The sequence below is a fragment of the Gobius niger genome (assembly GCF_951799975.1).
Source record: "Gobius niger genome assembly, chromosome: 16".
In the NCBI taxonomy this organism is placed as follows: Eukaryota; Metazoa; Chordata; class Actinopteri; order Gobiiformes; family Gobiidae; genus Gobius; species Gobius niger.
In genome coordinates, this window is record NC_136867.1 from 8560566 (window position 1) to 8577705 (window position 17140).

Consider the following 17140-nt stretch of genomic DNA (forward strand, 5'->3'; position numbering starts at 1 on the left):
GATGATGTTCGACTGCTACGCTCTTCCCATAAGATGGTGAAAGATTGTTGTGGAGCGGAGGGAGTTGATCAGTGGCGGTGCACCGTTTTAGAGGAGCACTGAAGGCAGTAGTCTGGTTTCCCGGACCTCCAAAAGCTTGCTGGTCAAGTTAGCCCACAGTGGCTTACTTACTTACTTACTTGTGCAGGGTCTTTAGTTTGTTCCCCCTTGTGGCTGGTGGGACACTTTACATCTGCATTGCCCACTTATGACAGGAAATGATACTTAATTGGGTGGTACGAGTCTGACAAGCTTGTTAATCACGCAAAAAATCAAGCAAAAAACTCTGCCTGACCAAAAAAAGGTCTCATGCTCTAATATTAAGATGGAGCAGCTTTAGCTTTAGCTTTAGCATTGTTTCCATAAGCTTCTGCAATGTGAGTGAGTGTATATACTTTTAAGAATAAAATTAAATGTATGGTTGAACATTCACTATCAGACAAACTTCCTACAGAGACCAGCGCGAGGCCGCTCCTCCAGCTCGTCCGTCTCCGGAGCAGATCCTGTGTTTATCAGATCGCCTTGTTTGTGTGCTCCATGAGAAAGTGGAGAGTTCTTGGACGGGCTCCATGTGCTGTAGCTGTACCTCAAGGCAACAGTGTCCTCCCATACCTACGTCATGTAGCCCGTGCAGCAGGGGGACAGCAGTGGCCTTCCCATGGTGCTCATGTTCCCCCTGTCCCCATGGAGAGGGCCAGGTTAGACCACTGCCACAGACATCTGCTTCTCATGCCGATGGGAAAATCCCCCTCGTCCTGCGGATTAGGAGGGAGTCCCAGACTGACGGCACTGGCTCCTCCGAGGATCGCCGTCCCCCTCAGGCTCAGAACGACTGACACACAACATGCATCTTCATCTTGTTTAACCATGTTGTTTTCTCATGACTATATAAAGTGGTAATAAAATATGAAATACAAACACACACATTTTGGTTCTTGAGTCATTGTCTCCCAGTGTGGTCTTTGTGAAGGCTGCCTCTGGTCAGAGATCTTCACTGGTTTTGGATGAGAGGCGAAACGTCCAACACTACAGAGATGATGACTCAAGAACCTTTGTATATGATTATTACACAGCACACCCGAAATCAACTACATGTTTAAGCTCTTCTACAAAACATATGGTCAAATTCTTTAGTGGAAATTACACATGACATGTAACATTAGCATTTATAAAAGTGATACTCGCTCGCTTCAGCCGCTTCAGTCTTTTGATGGTCGTCATCCAAAAGGGCAACCTCCCTTACAAGGATAGATCCAAAGCTAATTTGTATACAGATTCCAGCTCTTTTATCTTCTCTGGCTGGCTGCTTTACACTCACATGTCTGGCTGTCCCGAAGCTGACTGATATGTTTGGGAAGAGAGGGGGTGCCGCTAAATCAACGCAGGCCAGAGACAGCTCTAACCAGACCTAGTGAGGATACGCAGTGCTAATCAAGAGAAAATAAACATGGCGGCACCCGCGGGCATCGCTGTAACAGGAGAACTGCAGCAGCGTGGTCGCCCCAACACAAGGCAGTGCAACGGTCTGATGTGTCCTGGGGGGGGCTTCCTCACTGAGAGATGGAGGGGTTTATGCTGTGTATTTAGAACCAGTGTGAGATTGTCGCTGAACTATAGTGAAAAAATGTAATAATAGTTGAGACATAGGATTTGAGCTGAAGTTCAAACTAATGAAGGATGTGAGTGGAGAGATTGTCTGGCGGCAGGGAACTGCTTGTTGCATATTGAACAGCAGTGTAAGATCGGGGCAGGCGCAGCTCGTTTCCTTTTTTTGGCTAGAGAAAAGATGGGGGGGCATGGCCTTGACATTTTTCTGCGTGTACCAACCTGGACCAGACCCAGCGGCCTTCAATACAAAATGCAGAGAAAGGATTTCCATAATCTCCTCAAATGTAACGAGGGGATTTGTCACATCGACTAATAATGAGGTATTTAGTGTCAGTCTACATTCATTTGAATAAAAGCACATGATATGTTACAGTTGCAAGGCTTTAGGACAAATATATAGCTGACACAACTGCACACACAGCTAATGGTGCAGACCAGAGGCGCCACCTCTCTCACAACCCTAGCCTCACCATCCTTGAACTGTTTATTTCCCTGTTTGCTTGTTAGAGGAATGGGAAATTAAACTTCCCACCAATTCTGTGCACAAACAGAAAATGGCACAGTTAGTATTTCAGCACTGCCCCGAACATGACCTGAGGTATTAGACGATAACATTACCTGAGATATAAACCCCTGCACCTAAAACAGAGGTAAGCGATCCTACAAACAGACATTTCCCATCATCCTAATCCTCATCAGTTTATTAACTTCCCCCGGCCTCTGACTCTCGCTCCTCCGGTTCCCCGCCTCTTGTCCGACATGCTCGGGCCTCTGCGCATAAATAAATCTGTGTACACGGTTTGGCTTGGCCGCAGTTTGGAAACTCTTGTGCTCACAAACTTGACCCAACACTTGCTCAGAGCACGACCTACTTCTGTATTTTTCCTCTCCGGTCTCCATGGCGACTGGCTCATCCTTCACCACACTGTTGAAAAATTCAGGACTCGCAACTAAAATGACCGGAGGTGTCAGAGGCGTGTCCAGACTTTTTTTTTTCCGTCACCAGGGCGACCAAGGGTGGCACCAGAACCAGGCGCTAAGGCTTCAGGCAAGAACTGAAATCATGAAGGGAATGTTGTGTGCATACTTTTCACACTACACCAGTCGCCCCAAGCTCTTCACAAGGGACAATTATCTTATTCACTCCATTATCAATGGCTACGGGCAACATGCAGAGCTCCAGGTTTAAAGGTGCATTATGTAACTTTTTATTCGGAAAAAAAAACTTGATATTTGTGCATAAATTACCTTTTTGTGACCCAATGGCTGTATGAGGTCAGCATGGTGCCTTTACTTTCCATCACAGTGGTCACTACAATGCTCCAGGAACAATTATTTGGTCGATTTTTTGGTGAGAGCAGTGAAAACCTTCCAACAATTGATCCTGGAGCCACAGTGATGGAAAGTGGAACTACCATAAGCCCCTCCATTCGCTGCACGGCTGTTACAATAAAGAGGAGGAAAAGGAAAGAAAGATATGATACACCACTCTGCCCATGTGGCTGCAGTGAAGTTATAGCGAGGACCTCATGAGGAGCTTTTTGGGAGACGTGGCCATTGGAGAAGATTCAAAGATCAAAAGAAAACACAACTTTGGATGAGAGAACAACATTGTATCATGGACGAGGCCTTTCTGTGCGGATTTTGCATGTTCGCCCCATGTCTGCGTTGGCTTCCTCCGGGAACTATGCCACTAACAGGTGAATCATCCGGCCAGATGTTTCTGACCACCAGCCTGCCACATCTGGAGAGGACACATTTCATTGTACATTTATTGCATAATAAGTGTCACAAATAAAGTCACAAATAAAGCATCTGTACCTTTAAATATGGTTAAAGCGCAACCAGTCCGCCCTTTAACTCACCTAAACCGTGTCTTGAGAATATGTACACAAATACTTAAAAAAAAATACCATGATTTGATCCCTCTGTATCAATATCAAAGAAAGTTTCAGTTGTTAATACAAATAGCAGCTACAACATTATGTCGTACACGTTGTTTCTTTTGCTGCGACACCGTTCTCAGCGGCGGCAGATGATTTGCCAAACCCTTCAGAAGTTGGAGCCTAATGCCGCGTCTCTAAGTGTATTGGCGGTAGCTGATGCGTGTTTTCTAAAGGAACCTTTTAAAACGGCGCACAATGGCCTCGTGGGAGGACAGACTCATTTGAGCTTTCTTAGAACAACACTGCGTGCCCTGAAAAAATAAACAGCGGGGCAGATTGCTGCAGAGTACATTGGACTGTTTGAATTCATGTTTACTTAAGGGTCTCCCACTTGTAGGAATAAATCTTATCGGCCAGCCTTTCAATCCGGCTGCAGCGCGGACTATTAAAAGGTATTCTCCATTAGTCTGAGACCTCAGTGCCCTGTGGAGAACATGTCAGAGGCTGAGGGATCTAAAGAGGCTGGTCTCGGCCTGAGGGGAACTATTGAACACCTGCTATACACTGGGCTGATGTTTGATATTTAATGTGTATATTGTTTAAGGACCTTTTGTGTAAAAAATGTCTTTGTTCCCACTGAAGAGTTAATTGGCTCGTTGCACAATGTGGCTACGCTAGTCGGCTAACCTGAAGGTGTGAGCGACAGAAGGCTACTTCCTGTTCATTTCCATTTCACTTAAACTTTCGAATAATCATATCTTCTAGTGAGTTTCTGGAAGATGATCATTTACTGCATGTTAATTACTTGAGTTTGTCTTGACGCTAAAGGGGAAATGAACAAGACGTAAAACACTGGCCCTCAAACAACTTCGGGTTAGCAGAACTAGCGTAGCCACATCGCGCAATTGGCAATTGTAAACGCAGCAGTTTGTGAAAAAAATATGCAGACTTTGAGCGCTGTCTGCACTTTTTTATTAATCGCATCTCATATATAATTGAAAAGCTCATGTGAATACATTTACATGGCCAATTATAATGTACAGGGGGGTTTGTGAGAGCCAGAAATGAGAAGATACGGCAACTGTTTGGCGCCACGGTAGCGCAGCGGTTAGTGCTCTCGCTTCACAGCTAGAAGGTCCAGGTTTTTATTCCCACCTGGATGGGGCCTTTCTGTGTGGAGTCTGCATGTTCTCCACGTGTCTGCGTAGGTTTCCTCTGGGCACTCCGGTTTGCCCTACCAGTAAAAACATGTACAATAGGCCAGGACACAAAGACAAGACAGTTACGCATCAACTCGTCTAAGCTCAGGTAAGAACCCATCTCAGTATGTAAAAACGGTGGCCTGTTCCTTTAAGGTCATGAGCTCTATGTGGACCGTGAGTAAACGATAAAGATTCTGGATACAAGCGGTCAAAATGAGTTTCTTCAGCAAAGTAGATGAGCTACATTCAGCTCAGTCGCCCAAATGCTCGGATAAGCGACACTTCATGTGTCTAATGGCTAAAGTTTATGCACCGCAGCGCCCAGCCTTCAACCCTGACGGCTCCTCGTGTGTAAGCCCACTTTGGAGAGTTTAACAGATCACTCTGGCAGACTGAGTAATAATCTGTTTCCTAAACATAAACGGCCTCTCCGACGGCTCACTCATGTGCTTCTTTCTTTCTCCTGTCCTTCGCCCAAGGCCTGTAGGTGATGAAATTTTGCCCAGGATGAACATTAGACTTTTTGTCAGAACTGACGGAGGGTCTTTATTGCTCACTCAGGTATTGTTAAACTCCTGTGAAGAAATAAAAAATATTCTAACGAGAGGGGAACTCATTTGAGTGGTTATTATGAATTCAAAGGTGTGGAAAAGTGTGTCGACGCAGACAAGCTAAATCAAAGAGGTGCACGACTGAATGGACTAATGAACCTTACAATTTCAGAAACCACGTAAGTTACCGGCACACATGTAGATCAATATTACCATTTCAACATCCAACAAGCCATTTCCTGTGTGCCACTGGAATCCTATTTCTGTTTATCCTGTCAATAGTAGACAGCTGGTGTTGTGATGAACTTAGATTTCATCGCTGACAAAGGAATCACTTCCTCTTTACTGTCTGAGCGCTGACTGGCTTCCCACTCTGAAAACAGGATGACACCTGACAGCCTTGACTCCATCAAACGGGCCCGCTCCCGAGACTCCAGCGTGGCCCACACGGCGGAAGAGTAAACAGGATTTTCCATGTTTGAAATGAAGGAGCTCGTTGCGATATAATGCTAATCACCTTAAGCAACAATAAGCGGCTTTTACGCACGGCTGAAGCACTTCCTACGGCAAATATAGTTTTCCTGTCAACAATGCGGTGGAGACGGCGTTAGTCAGGACTGTTAATGGCAGGAAGAGTGAGCGCGGGTCCTCTGCTCATGTCCTGTTTGGGCCCACTGTCCAGGTGTCCGGCAAACTGCAGCTGCAAACAGACTCTACAGCCCTCACATTTTTGCAAATATTAGATCTTTTCGTGGGACAACCCTGGAGCAATGACACTTTGCAACAATATAAAGTAGTCCAAGTATAAAGCCTATTCAAATTTACTTTCAATGAGCAAATCCAAACCAAATTTGGGCATTTTCACTTTGGGGTGTTCTCACTTTTCTTGCCAGTTAATTTACACAATAATACAGTCTCTGCACTGACAACATTGTGGCACAGTTTGGAAATAATTTAGCCTATTGAAGCATAATGAACTTACAAACATCCAACAAAAACACCTGGGTTACAGATTGCTAAAAACTAAAAACTCAATTTGATCTTAAATTGCAATTTCATTGGCCACAGATGTTCTGACTGGGTTATCTACAGTTTTAAACTTTACTCCTTTTAAATGGAGGCAACTATAATTATGCTCTAGCAAGGCAAGTGAGTCCAAATTAGGTCAATTTTACACCCTCTTTAGATCTGTTTTAGTCCTGATTTGATTTTGATCTTGGTCGGGTGGTGCTTGGAAGGCCAATTATTTCCCGAAGTGGTACTTAATGAACACATGGCATTCTGTGAGTCCTTCTGTGATGGAACAAAAACACTTTCAAATATTTACATCAAGTGAGAAAATAATGTGGTGCCATGAGGCTGCTACTGTACGTAGCTTGTTGGCTAGAAACACTGGTTAGCGACCTCACTATAGGCCCAAGGTCAGAGCTGTCCCCTCTCCCCAGCCCCTCACAGCGGAGAGAGCCAGGCCTGCCACTGGAGATGAATAGATATCATTAATGATGTTCATCTGTTTATGTTTGGGCCATAATTCTGCAGAGAGGAGGGGCGCACCGCTCACGGGAAATGGACTATTATGGCACTGCCTTACAACTAATATATGCTAGCGGTTTCTGTAGCGCGGAGGCAAAATTCTTCTTTATTCTGCAAAGTCACCTTTAATTTGTCACCAGCCTAAGCAATGTAAGACGTTTTTAGTTGATGCGTAGCTTAACTAAAGTGTGCTATGTGCTTGATGTATGGTGGTGAACATTCTCTAAGTGTTCTCATTAGTCTCTCTCAGCTGGTGCACTCTAAACAAGATTCAGCCTGAGATGGGCCTAAATCCATGAGCAGATGGTGTAGCAGCAGTGACTGTCGGCCACTATATGTAAGAGAATAGACGTTTTGTAGTTTTGTGAGATCCTTATTAGAGTTTTCACTTAATAATTACACAGCATACGCAGATCACTCCAAATATTATGCCCACATAGAGCAAAATCATCTAACATTTGACCTGGCAAGGAAACAGGGCAACCACTTGTCAGTCCAAACTATCTGGGTTGGAATGTTTTGAGACCTAGTGCTATCCCTATTTTGTTATTCGGAAGCTATGACAACTCTGATAAAGGAAACTAATGACATCCGCTTAAGTTCAAATGTGAGCAAGGTCACAGATTTAGTTCTGTTGGATTTGAACATTGTATGTGACACAGTGGACTATGGGATCTTATTAAAGAGGCTGAAAAACTTGGGAATCTCTGATGAGTGTTTGTGTCCTACCTGGAGAGCAGAACATACTTTGTTGAGATTGGAAACTGTGTGTCAGATCAAATGGTGGTGACCTGTGGGGTTCCCCAGGGGTCAATCCTGGGACCCCTCTTATTCATTCTATACATGGTTCCATTAATTCAGCTGATAGCAGGGTGCACTTTGCACCACAATGGCGTGCGTCCTTGTTGTCAGTAATGGTGGCCAGTGCTGATTTTCGAAGGTCCAAAATTAAGCATTTAATTCAGGCCCTTCAAAGCCAGGACATGCTGTTGCTGTGAAGTAAATTCACAGCAACAGCGGGTAGTCTTTGAATCCCATATCCCATATCCTGTCGTTGTGTCCTTGGGCAGGACACTTCATCCACCTTGCCTTCAGTGTCTGCGTATGAATGAGAGTATGAATGGGTTCTTTCCTGTAAAGTGCTTTTGGGCCTGATGAAGGTAGAAAATAATTTGAGACAATTAAATATGTCTCATACTGAATGAGTTTGTCTAAAAGGACCCGTCTCTGAATTGCCGTGTTGGTCTCCTTCAAATCCACAATGACTTTGACACTTTCTCATACAGTTCCTCAACCTGTCCACGGAGAACGATTGCTTCCTCCCTAACTTATCCATACATGAATATTACTTGGACAGGTTGCCTTGGTCACAAAGTCATGGACACGTGTCAAGTAGGCGGCATAACGGGGTCAAACGAAGACTGGGGAGATTTTCATTTCAATCTTTTCAAAGTGTGTTTCTGTGTGTCTTGGTCATTTGAAGGGACTCAATTGATAGAGCATTTGCACAAAACATAAACAACATTGATTAGTCCGTCCAAACTGGTGTGCAAACCTTTTGTGAGGGCAGCACTTTGAGCTTTGCTTTTTGCTTTGTGTTTTTGCCAGGTCCATTTACTGTCAGCAAATAGAGGCAGAGTTCGATGACTTGACTTTTAGATAATTTGTTTCAGCTTCATTGATTTACATCTGTTTGTGATAGGTAATGATTAATCGATGTGTAGTTCATCGTCGCTTTTATAAGCACTTGCTCATTCTGAAACACTGGGATATTACAGGTAAAAGGGAGAGAATGGCATTTTCTATTCAGTGGAGTTGTTTTTTATCACTTTTATATCTTCTTATCCAAGGTAAGTTTATTTTACAGATGCACCACTTTGTCATAACAATTAAAAGGGATAACATTAGATTGTGATAAAAAGTGTATGTCTTGCCCAAACACTTACTGTGTGTGTGTGGACTAGGAAAAGTACTCAAGTTTAGAGTTTGTGTTTGTGCACAGTGCTAGAAAACTGGCTTAAAGGAACTATACCTGATTGTACAAAGAAACAGGGTCACTCAAATTTCAAATTGCGATTTTCTGGTCCAGACTCATCTCAAACTTTCCTCATGCATTTACAACATCACAATTCTTCACAGGGACTGAGTTTAAACCAGGTTTCACAACTTTCAGAGAGGAAAACTGTCATTCATTAAACAGTCATTTTATGACTGTTTAAAAGGCTTAAAACCTGTGTTTTTTGGATAAATGTCTGCTTTTACCATATACTAAAGGACAAAACATATTTTAGTCCAATTACAGAAAACAAAAAAAATCAAGGATAGCTCCTTTAAGCACATCTCAGTGGATTTCCCTGTGGGAGGTTTCAGGGGGTTTTGGTGGGGATATCAAAAACACTCTTTCCTCAAACTTAGTTAGTACGTATCAAGTTTGAAGCTGCCTTTTTGTCAGTGCCTCTTTCTCACTGTGCTTCTTTTGCTCAGATAAAACACAGCCGGGACTGTCGATCAAGTTAACGCGCAATGGGACACTCAACATCTTCTTTGCTGTGGATGTTTCTGAAGGCATTGACGAGACTGATTATCAAAATGCCAAGCAAGCCATCAGCGCGCTCATTAGAAAGGTAATCGATAAACTATATGCACATAGTGATCTGTATGTTGAAAACAGATATAAATTCATTAATTACCCTATTTTATAGACACAAAGTTAACTCCAATTAATGTATGAATTACCCAATTATTTAAGTTTCAAGAGTAACTTATTTTTTGGCTTCTAGATCCTTTTATCTTCATGAAAGGAGTGTATTATAAATATGTGGCTATGTATTTGCGCTGATTTATTTATTATTATTTATTATTTATAAACTGCCTCTCTTGCGTTGTTTCTTTATACTGTATATATATATATATATATATATATATATTTGTGTATTTGTGTATATAATTGTAAGGTGATGTTTTGTGCCCACAGATTGAAAGCTTCTCTGTGTATCCAAAATATGAGGTAGCTTTTTTCTCGTCCAAAATCCAAACAGTCATTAACATTCTAGAATTCTATACTTTTAATAATCCACGACAACAAAACACATTATTGGCTGAGTTTGAGAAGTTTAATATTGAAAGTGAGTCACAGCAAACACATGTTATGTTTTATGTTATACTGTATATAATTTGGGTATGACTCACTGTTCATTGTTTTGAAGGAGAAGATAGAAATGGAAAAAACATCATTCAAGTTTTTGATCATTTTTCGTCTAAACTGTTTGCAATAAGGGTGAGGAGCAGAGGTTTCAGTGAGCATCATAATGTGATTATTTTGTTCACAGATGGTAATTATTATTTAGTTTTAAATATTGCTCTTCAGTTTACCCAGTTTGATAATGCTTTAGAATACAGCCCGCGTTCCAGGTGCAAGTACGGGGTAACAAGAAAGTGATTACACATACGTACAGGTACTTTACATGTGTAGCAAGGGAGAACAATGTGTAACAAGGGGAACAATGTGTAACAACATGCAACAACATGTCATGGTATTAATTTTCATTTTTTTAATTTCATTCAAAAGTGACATCATACAATCATAACAAAACCGCCAAGCCAATACAGTATGAATGAAACGGAACAATTAATGGTGCTGAGCGAACACATAGTTGTGGCAAAAGGGAATGTGGTATTATGTGCATATATTTTAGTGTTGCAGGGCAGTATTACTGTGGTGAAAATGAAGACATGACCCCAGGAATTTTTATTGCTCTTGTTATTTATTTATTTTTATATTGAAAGTAATTACACATGTAATTACATGTAACAAGCAGAAGCAAGATTGAACAGAGAAAAATAAGAACAAGTGTCCAAAAATGATCAAGCTTAATCATCATTTCTAAGTCAGACGGAGCCTTTCTGTGCTGATGTGCAGCTTATTGTTTGTAGTTGTCGGGGAAACGGGTGGAAACCTATTGGCACAGGCAAAACATGCACATCTGCACAGAAAGGCTCCGTCTGAATTGAACCCGGGACTTTCTAGCTGTGAAGCGCTAACCACTGCATCATCATATCACATGTACTTACGGTGTACACGCATTTTTGGAGACTTATTTTTTCTCTGTTCATTCTTGTTTCTGCTTGTTACAGGCAATAGTGTCTCACTTCAATTTACAGCCCTGCTCTCCTGTACCTACACATTAGTTACAGTTTCATGCACATTGATAACGTGCTACTTTTCCTTGTTTCGCTTTATTTTTCTCTGTTCACTCATGTTTCTGCTTGTTACAGGCAATTGTGTCTCACTATAAAAAAAAAAAAATAACAATCAATAAAAATGCCTGGAGTCACGTCTTTACTTTCACAACAGTAATACTGTTGTCCTGCAACATTAAAATGTATGCATAATTTATAATACCACATTCCCTTTTGCCACAACTATGTGATAGCTCTGCACTATTAATTGCTCTTTGAATATCTTTACTACACCTTGACATGTAGTTGAACTTTGTACTGCCTTGTTGCACATTGTTCCCCCTTGTTACACATGTAAGAGTACCTGTACTTACATGTGTAATTACTTTCTTGTTACCCTGGAACAAAGCCTGTATTCTAAAGCGTTACCCATAGTTTTTGATGTGAACATAATAATGTGATCTTTTAATTGTAGGTCGTTATAATATAGGAGAGGCACCAACTGATAGTGTTGAACGTATAAAGTCAATGGTTTACATGGAACAACCTCAGCAGAGACAGGAACACCTCGGTGAGTATGATTAAAACGGCGGCATTTCCTTCAGTGCGCTGCTACTCATATTGTGGTACAAACACTTTTTTCATTTTCTGTTTGCTGTATTTGGAGCCTATTTTAAAGGTGGACTCTTCCTGCTTTTATTGCGACTTAAATGTTTAAAATAATAATACTAATAATACTACTACTACTACTACTACTACTACTACTACTACTACTAATAATAATAATAATAATAATAATAATAATAATAATAATAATAATAATAATGGTGTTGATTAAGAAACAATTTGTAATGACGTTTGTGTGCAGAAAACATGTCCTTCCTTCAATGCCGCTGGGCAGTGCCTGGAATTACCTGGAGGATTTCCCTATTGTGGGGTACTGGGTATGGGGGAACCAAAGCATCCAAAGGAAAAAAATCTTTATTGTATACTTTTTTGTGTGTCAAATCCAAGAGTTTTATTGTTTTTTTAATTTTTTTATCCTGACCAAGTCCTAGAAAATATTAACTTGGTGCAGCGGAGGTTTTGTCATCGGTAAGAACATGTTAAGTCCAAAACTTGATCCAGGTTTGGGCAAGACCTGGGTTAGAAACTGATAGGCAATTGTTTGGTTCTCATTTGTGTAGACATACTGATGGGTAATCTCTGATGATACGATCTATAAACTAGAATATGTCTTGTTTCTCTTGTTGCAGAAATGTTTGTGTTTGGCATTGGTTCTTCAATTTATGAAAGAAATTTGAAGTCTCTCCCTGTTGGGATGGGTGGCAGGAGCCGTTACTACAGACTGAATGGTCTGGAAGAATTACAGCAGACGTTTGATGAGATGATTGGTGAGTGCAGTTAATTTATTATTATTTTTATTTAACAGTTGAGTTTGTTTTTTTATGGGCTATAAATGTATTAACGACATTGTGATATTTCAACAGTAAATGTTGAACGTTCATTACAAGCTTTAGTTTAGCTCTAAATATGCCATATGGTCATTATTATATTTTTTTCCTTTTTATTTATATACCAGGTGTCAGGTATTTACAGTGAGTACATACATTTATAATAATGAAAATAATAAAAATAATTATAATTACAGTAATAGTAGTATTAGTGGAGATTACAGTGATAAAATAGTTATGAAACGAACAAACAGACAGAAGAAACGCACAACAAAAACAAAACAAAAAAAAGGGGAAGAGAGAGAAAAGGAAAAATAATACTAATACTAATAATAATAAATAATAATAAATAAAATATATATATATATATGCATACACACATATACATATACATATATACATACATACATATACAAAATAATGTGTGTGTGTGTGTGTGTGTGTGTGTGTGTGTGTGTGTGTGTGTGTGTGTGTGTGTGTGTGTGTGTGTGCCTGTGCGTGTGCCTGTGCGTGTGTAGATGACAGAGTGATTGAGTGATTAAGTGATGGACATGTTTACAGTTTAGGTTTGAGGGTTTGAATATGTTGTGGTGAGTGTGGGCAACACAGTGGTTGATCATAGGGTTATTGTTGATCTATTGAGGAGGAGAGATAGTGTTTAGTAATAGTTCATGAATTGACAAGATAGTATTTGGGAATTTATTGATTAATTATAGAAATTTTGTATGGATGTGTTGTGTGTCCTAGAGCTTGTGATGCATTAAAAAAGGGTGTGTGCAGCAGGTGAGAGGTGTGTGGCCTCCTACACTGCTCCACTCCTGTTAACCCTATTCTTTTATTTTCCTTCTGTTTGTGACTGTTGTTACTTTAGTTATTATAAGGGACTTACTGGTGAGTGTGTGAATGTGCCATAGGTTGATTGATGCTTTGATCTTGAGATATTGTATAAGATTTGTGTTTTCCGTTACTAGATCATACCAATCGATGTGTACAGTTTGTTGTGGTTGATGCCATGACCGACCCATCTCAGCCTCATAATTTGTTAATAATACACAAATTAAATAAAACTAAAAAAAAAAAAAAAATGAAAAATAGTAATGATAATAATAAATAAATTAAAAATTAAAAAAAAAAAGTAAAGTATAAGAATAAGAATAATGTAGGGGGGAATACTGAACTATTTATGGGGTGCTATGACTGTAGGAATGAGATAAAAGTGGACCAGGGTGTGTTGGCTGAATGGTCTGTGTCGGGCGTGGACTGTGTGGTATGGTTCTGTAGTGAGATATAATCTAACATTAGGTGCTTCCATATGGTAAAGTGTATTTTTTTCCTTGATTTCCAGTTGAGAAGGATGACCTTTTTGGCGACAGTTAGCGACACCAGGAGATGTTTTGTATTGCATTTGTTGGATGGTAGTGTGGATGTATCTCCAAGTAGGCAGAGAGAGGGTGACATTGGGATGTGGCAGCCCAGTAGTGCGGAGAGTGTTTGAGTGATTGTTTCCCAGAGTGACTGTACTGGTGTGCAGTGCCAGAGTGCATGAATGTAGTCGTCCTTGCTTCCTTGTGTACAGTGTGAACATGTTTCTGAAGTGAATCCCATTTTAGATAATCTGTAGCTTGTGTAGTGATATCTGTGGAGTACTTTAAACTGTATAAGTTGTAGGTTATTGTTATTGGTCATTGAGTAAATATTTTTACAAATCTGTGACCAGAAATCGGCATCGGGAGCAAATGCTAGATCCTGTTGCCATTTTGAGATCGGCAGAGCATGCGTGCTGTCTGTTTTTGAAAGTACTTTGTATATTTTTGAATTTAATTTTTCAGGGGTAATATTTATGAATTTTGAGATTACATGTGAAAGCTCGAGATTTGTTGTTTGTGTTTTTAGTTTGTCTTGGATGGCTGATCTTAGTTGTGAATATTCAAGGAAGCATTTGCTCCCGATGCCAAACTCTTTAACTAAGTGTGTGAAAGATGTAAGAGTGTTGTTGGTGAAGATGTGTCTGAGGTGAGTTATGCCCTTTTCTGCCCATGTGAGGAAATGTAGAGGTTTCTTATTTCTTGTAAATGCAGGATTATTCCAGATTGGTGTATGGTTTGTTAGAGTGAGTGGTATGTTTGATAACTGATGCAATTTCCACCAGGCTGTCAGAGCTCCGGCTATTGTTGGTGCTTTGAAGAGTGTTTTTTTCTTTATTGATTGATTCAAGAATGGTAGATCTGATATTAGAATTTTCTTACATAATGATTGTTCCATGTCTATCCAGGTTTGGTCGGATGGGCTTGAATGGATCCATTTGTGAATAAACTGTAGATGATTAGCTAATGAGTAGTGATAGAAGTTTGGTGCGTTGAGGCCACCTTGTAGTTTGGGTTTCTGTAGTGTCGCGAGTTTGATTCGAGGGGGTTTATTTTTCCAGTAGAACCTGTTGGTGGCTGTATCAAGGGATTTGAACCAGGCAGGGGTGGGTTGGACTGGGGTCATTGAGAGAAGGTAGTTGACTTTAGGGAGGATTGACATTTTGACTATGGAGATTCGGCCTGTAATTGAGATGGGGAGATTCATCCCGCGTTGTAAGTCATCTTCTATTTGTTTAAGTAATGGGGAAAAATTGAGAGTGAACAGCTCCCCCATATGGTCATTATTACCGCTACAAAAATATATGTATATATATATATATATATAGCACTTTTTCCTGACTAAATTTATTATTTTGTCATGTGCAGATGAGTCGGACGTTAGGAGCAGGTGTGGTCTTTACCAAGACTATGGAGATCTGCATGACAGCAGTGAAAAAAGGAAAAGGTTCCCCTGGGTCATGTATATCTCAGTAACGGTAATTTTGAATTGAAAACAAATTAATAATATCTTGCCTTGTTTTTTTTAATACATGTTTATTAGTTATTGCTTCTGTGATGTTAGAATGATGTAAGGACAGTATCTTGCCTTGGCTCTTTGGTTTCTCCTCGTTTTGTTCTTACTGCTGCTCACTGCTTCCACTATGGAAACAGTTCTGTGAGAGTGGAGGTGACACCTGACCATCTGTTTGGTAACACAGTTCAAGAGTACAATTTGTGTTCAGTTTACATGCTCAATCTTCTATCTCTTATTTATTCGATTGTTCGGATCCCGATCTGCTGTAACAGTGCTTCTGGTTGCAGGGGTTAAAACTGTCTATATACATCCACGATACAACATTAGCGCTAAAGTGAACCAGGGCTTGAAGGAGTTTTACGACTTTGATGTGGCTCTCATCGAACTTCAAGAAGATGCTGCAATAACTCCTTCTCTGAGGTGAGGATTCTGCATTATTCAAATCAACCTTTTTCTTTTTACCAACAAAAATTAAGCCATTAACTTTTTTATTATTAGACCGATTTGCCTTCCCTGTACTGATGAGACCAACACAGTATTGAGACAGAATTTTTTCTGCAACCAACAAGGTAAAGGCCACATCGTCCTTTAAAAACATGCTATTCCAGGTTTATAGGTTTAGCATTTTCATATTTTAAACTTCATTATGTCTTGGTTTTAATTGCAGAACAATTTCTACTACAAAACCATGATAGAGTTACATTTTTGACAAAGAGTGAACTTCGGGAGAAGATCGCCCATGTGAAGCTGGGTCCCGATGTGAGTGTGATTTAAGCAAATGCTACTGTTGATGCTGTCGTTCCCACATTCACCTGAGTCTTTTGGTCGTTAAAGAGACACCACTGCATAGATCAAGCGCTGAAAAATCCCAACATCAACTCAACAATGGATGTGACACAGGTTGTGACAGAAAACTTCCTCTGTACTGGAGGTCTAGTTCCAAATGTGGACCAAGTAGCATGTACAGGTAAGCAATTTCAAAATGATTCATTATGTACTGTACTTAAGTTAAATTAGAAATGATTCTGTTTGTGGTGTTTGTTCGTAGGTGACGGGGGAGGTGCTGTGTTCAAGAACCATAACGGACGCACAATACAGGTTAGTTTGCTGGTGAGAGTAGATTATTATTAGTTAATCCAATTTATACTGAAAATGCTATATGCTAACTTTTTTTCCCACAGGTGGCGCTGGTGAGCTGGGGAACCAAACACATGCCAGGGTGCAGCTCTAATCAGCGTGTCGACTCTGATTTTGACTCCAGAGATTTTCATATTAATCTTTTTCGAGTTTTAGATTTTTTAGCATCAATCCTTGGGAAGACGGGTCAAACGTATGCTCCTCTTGTATTTGTAGACTAGATAACTTTGAGACAACTTGTGGAATTACAAACCTGTGTTCATCTATGTTTTATTCATGTCTCTTATAAAACGTAAAGCTAAAGAATTATGCTATACAAATTAGTAATCAGATCAAATCCAAGCACAGAATATCTCACAAGTGGTGCATTTTTGATTGTATACGGGCATGACAATAAAAAGAATCGTGTGCTGTACAGATTTGGCTTTGGCTTATGAACGACTGCATGCTGTACTGCTGTCTTAATACATGTGGTTATGGACTTATCCACTACTGCCTCTCTGGGTTCTGATTCTCAGCTTCGACAAGCTCTTAATTCACAATAACAACAATATTGACAATAAATTGTATTCTTTGGGTATTTCATCGATCTCCAGGAAGCTTTTGACACTCGATCATGGAATACTCCTAAAAATAGAACTACAAAGTAATGGGTTTAGAGGGATTGGTTG

General features: G+C 40.2%; 1 protein-coding gene and 1 long non-coding RNA gene across 2 annotated transcripts; both read left to right on the forward strand.

The window, feature by feature from the left end:
• Nucleotides 1-1486: 1486 nt before the first annotated feature.
• On the forward strand, nucleotides 1487-16690 carry LOC306976333 (complement factor B-like; the record flags this gene model as incomplete). Its single annotated transcript, XM_079574253.1, has 10 exons — nucleotides 1487-1562; nucleotides 9304-9443; nucleotides 9794-9944; nucleotides 11474-11569; nucleotides 12255-12392; nucleotides 15185-15288; nucleotides 15381-15507; nucleotides 15620-15752; nucleotides 15831-15901; nucleotides 16551-16690. 10 exons carry the CDS (start codon nucleotides 1487-1489, stop codon nucleotides 16688-16690), a joined length of 1176 nt encoding a protein of 391 aa, XP_079430379.1.
• LOC306975578 lies at nucleotides 16005-16532 on the forward strand. The gene is made up of 4 exons (XR_013793714.1): nucleotides 16005-16091; nucleotides 16167-16299; nucleotides 16381-16430; nucleotides 16514-16532. It is a non-coding gene; the product is annotated as an uncharacterized lncRNA (long non-coding RNA).
• Nucleotides 16691-17140: the final 450 nt, after the last annotated feature.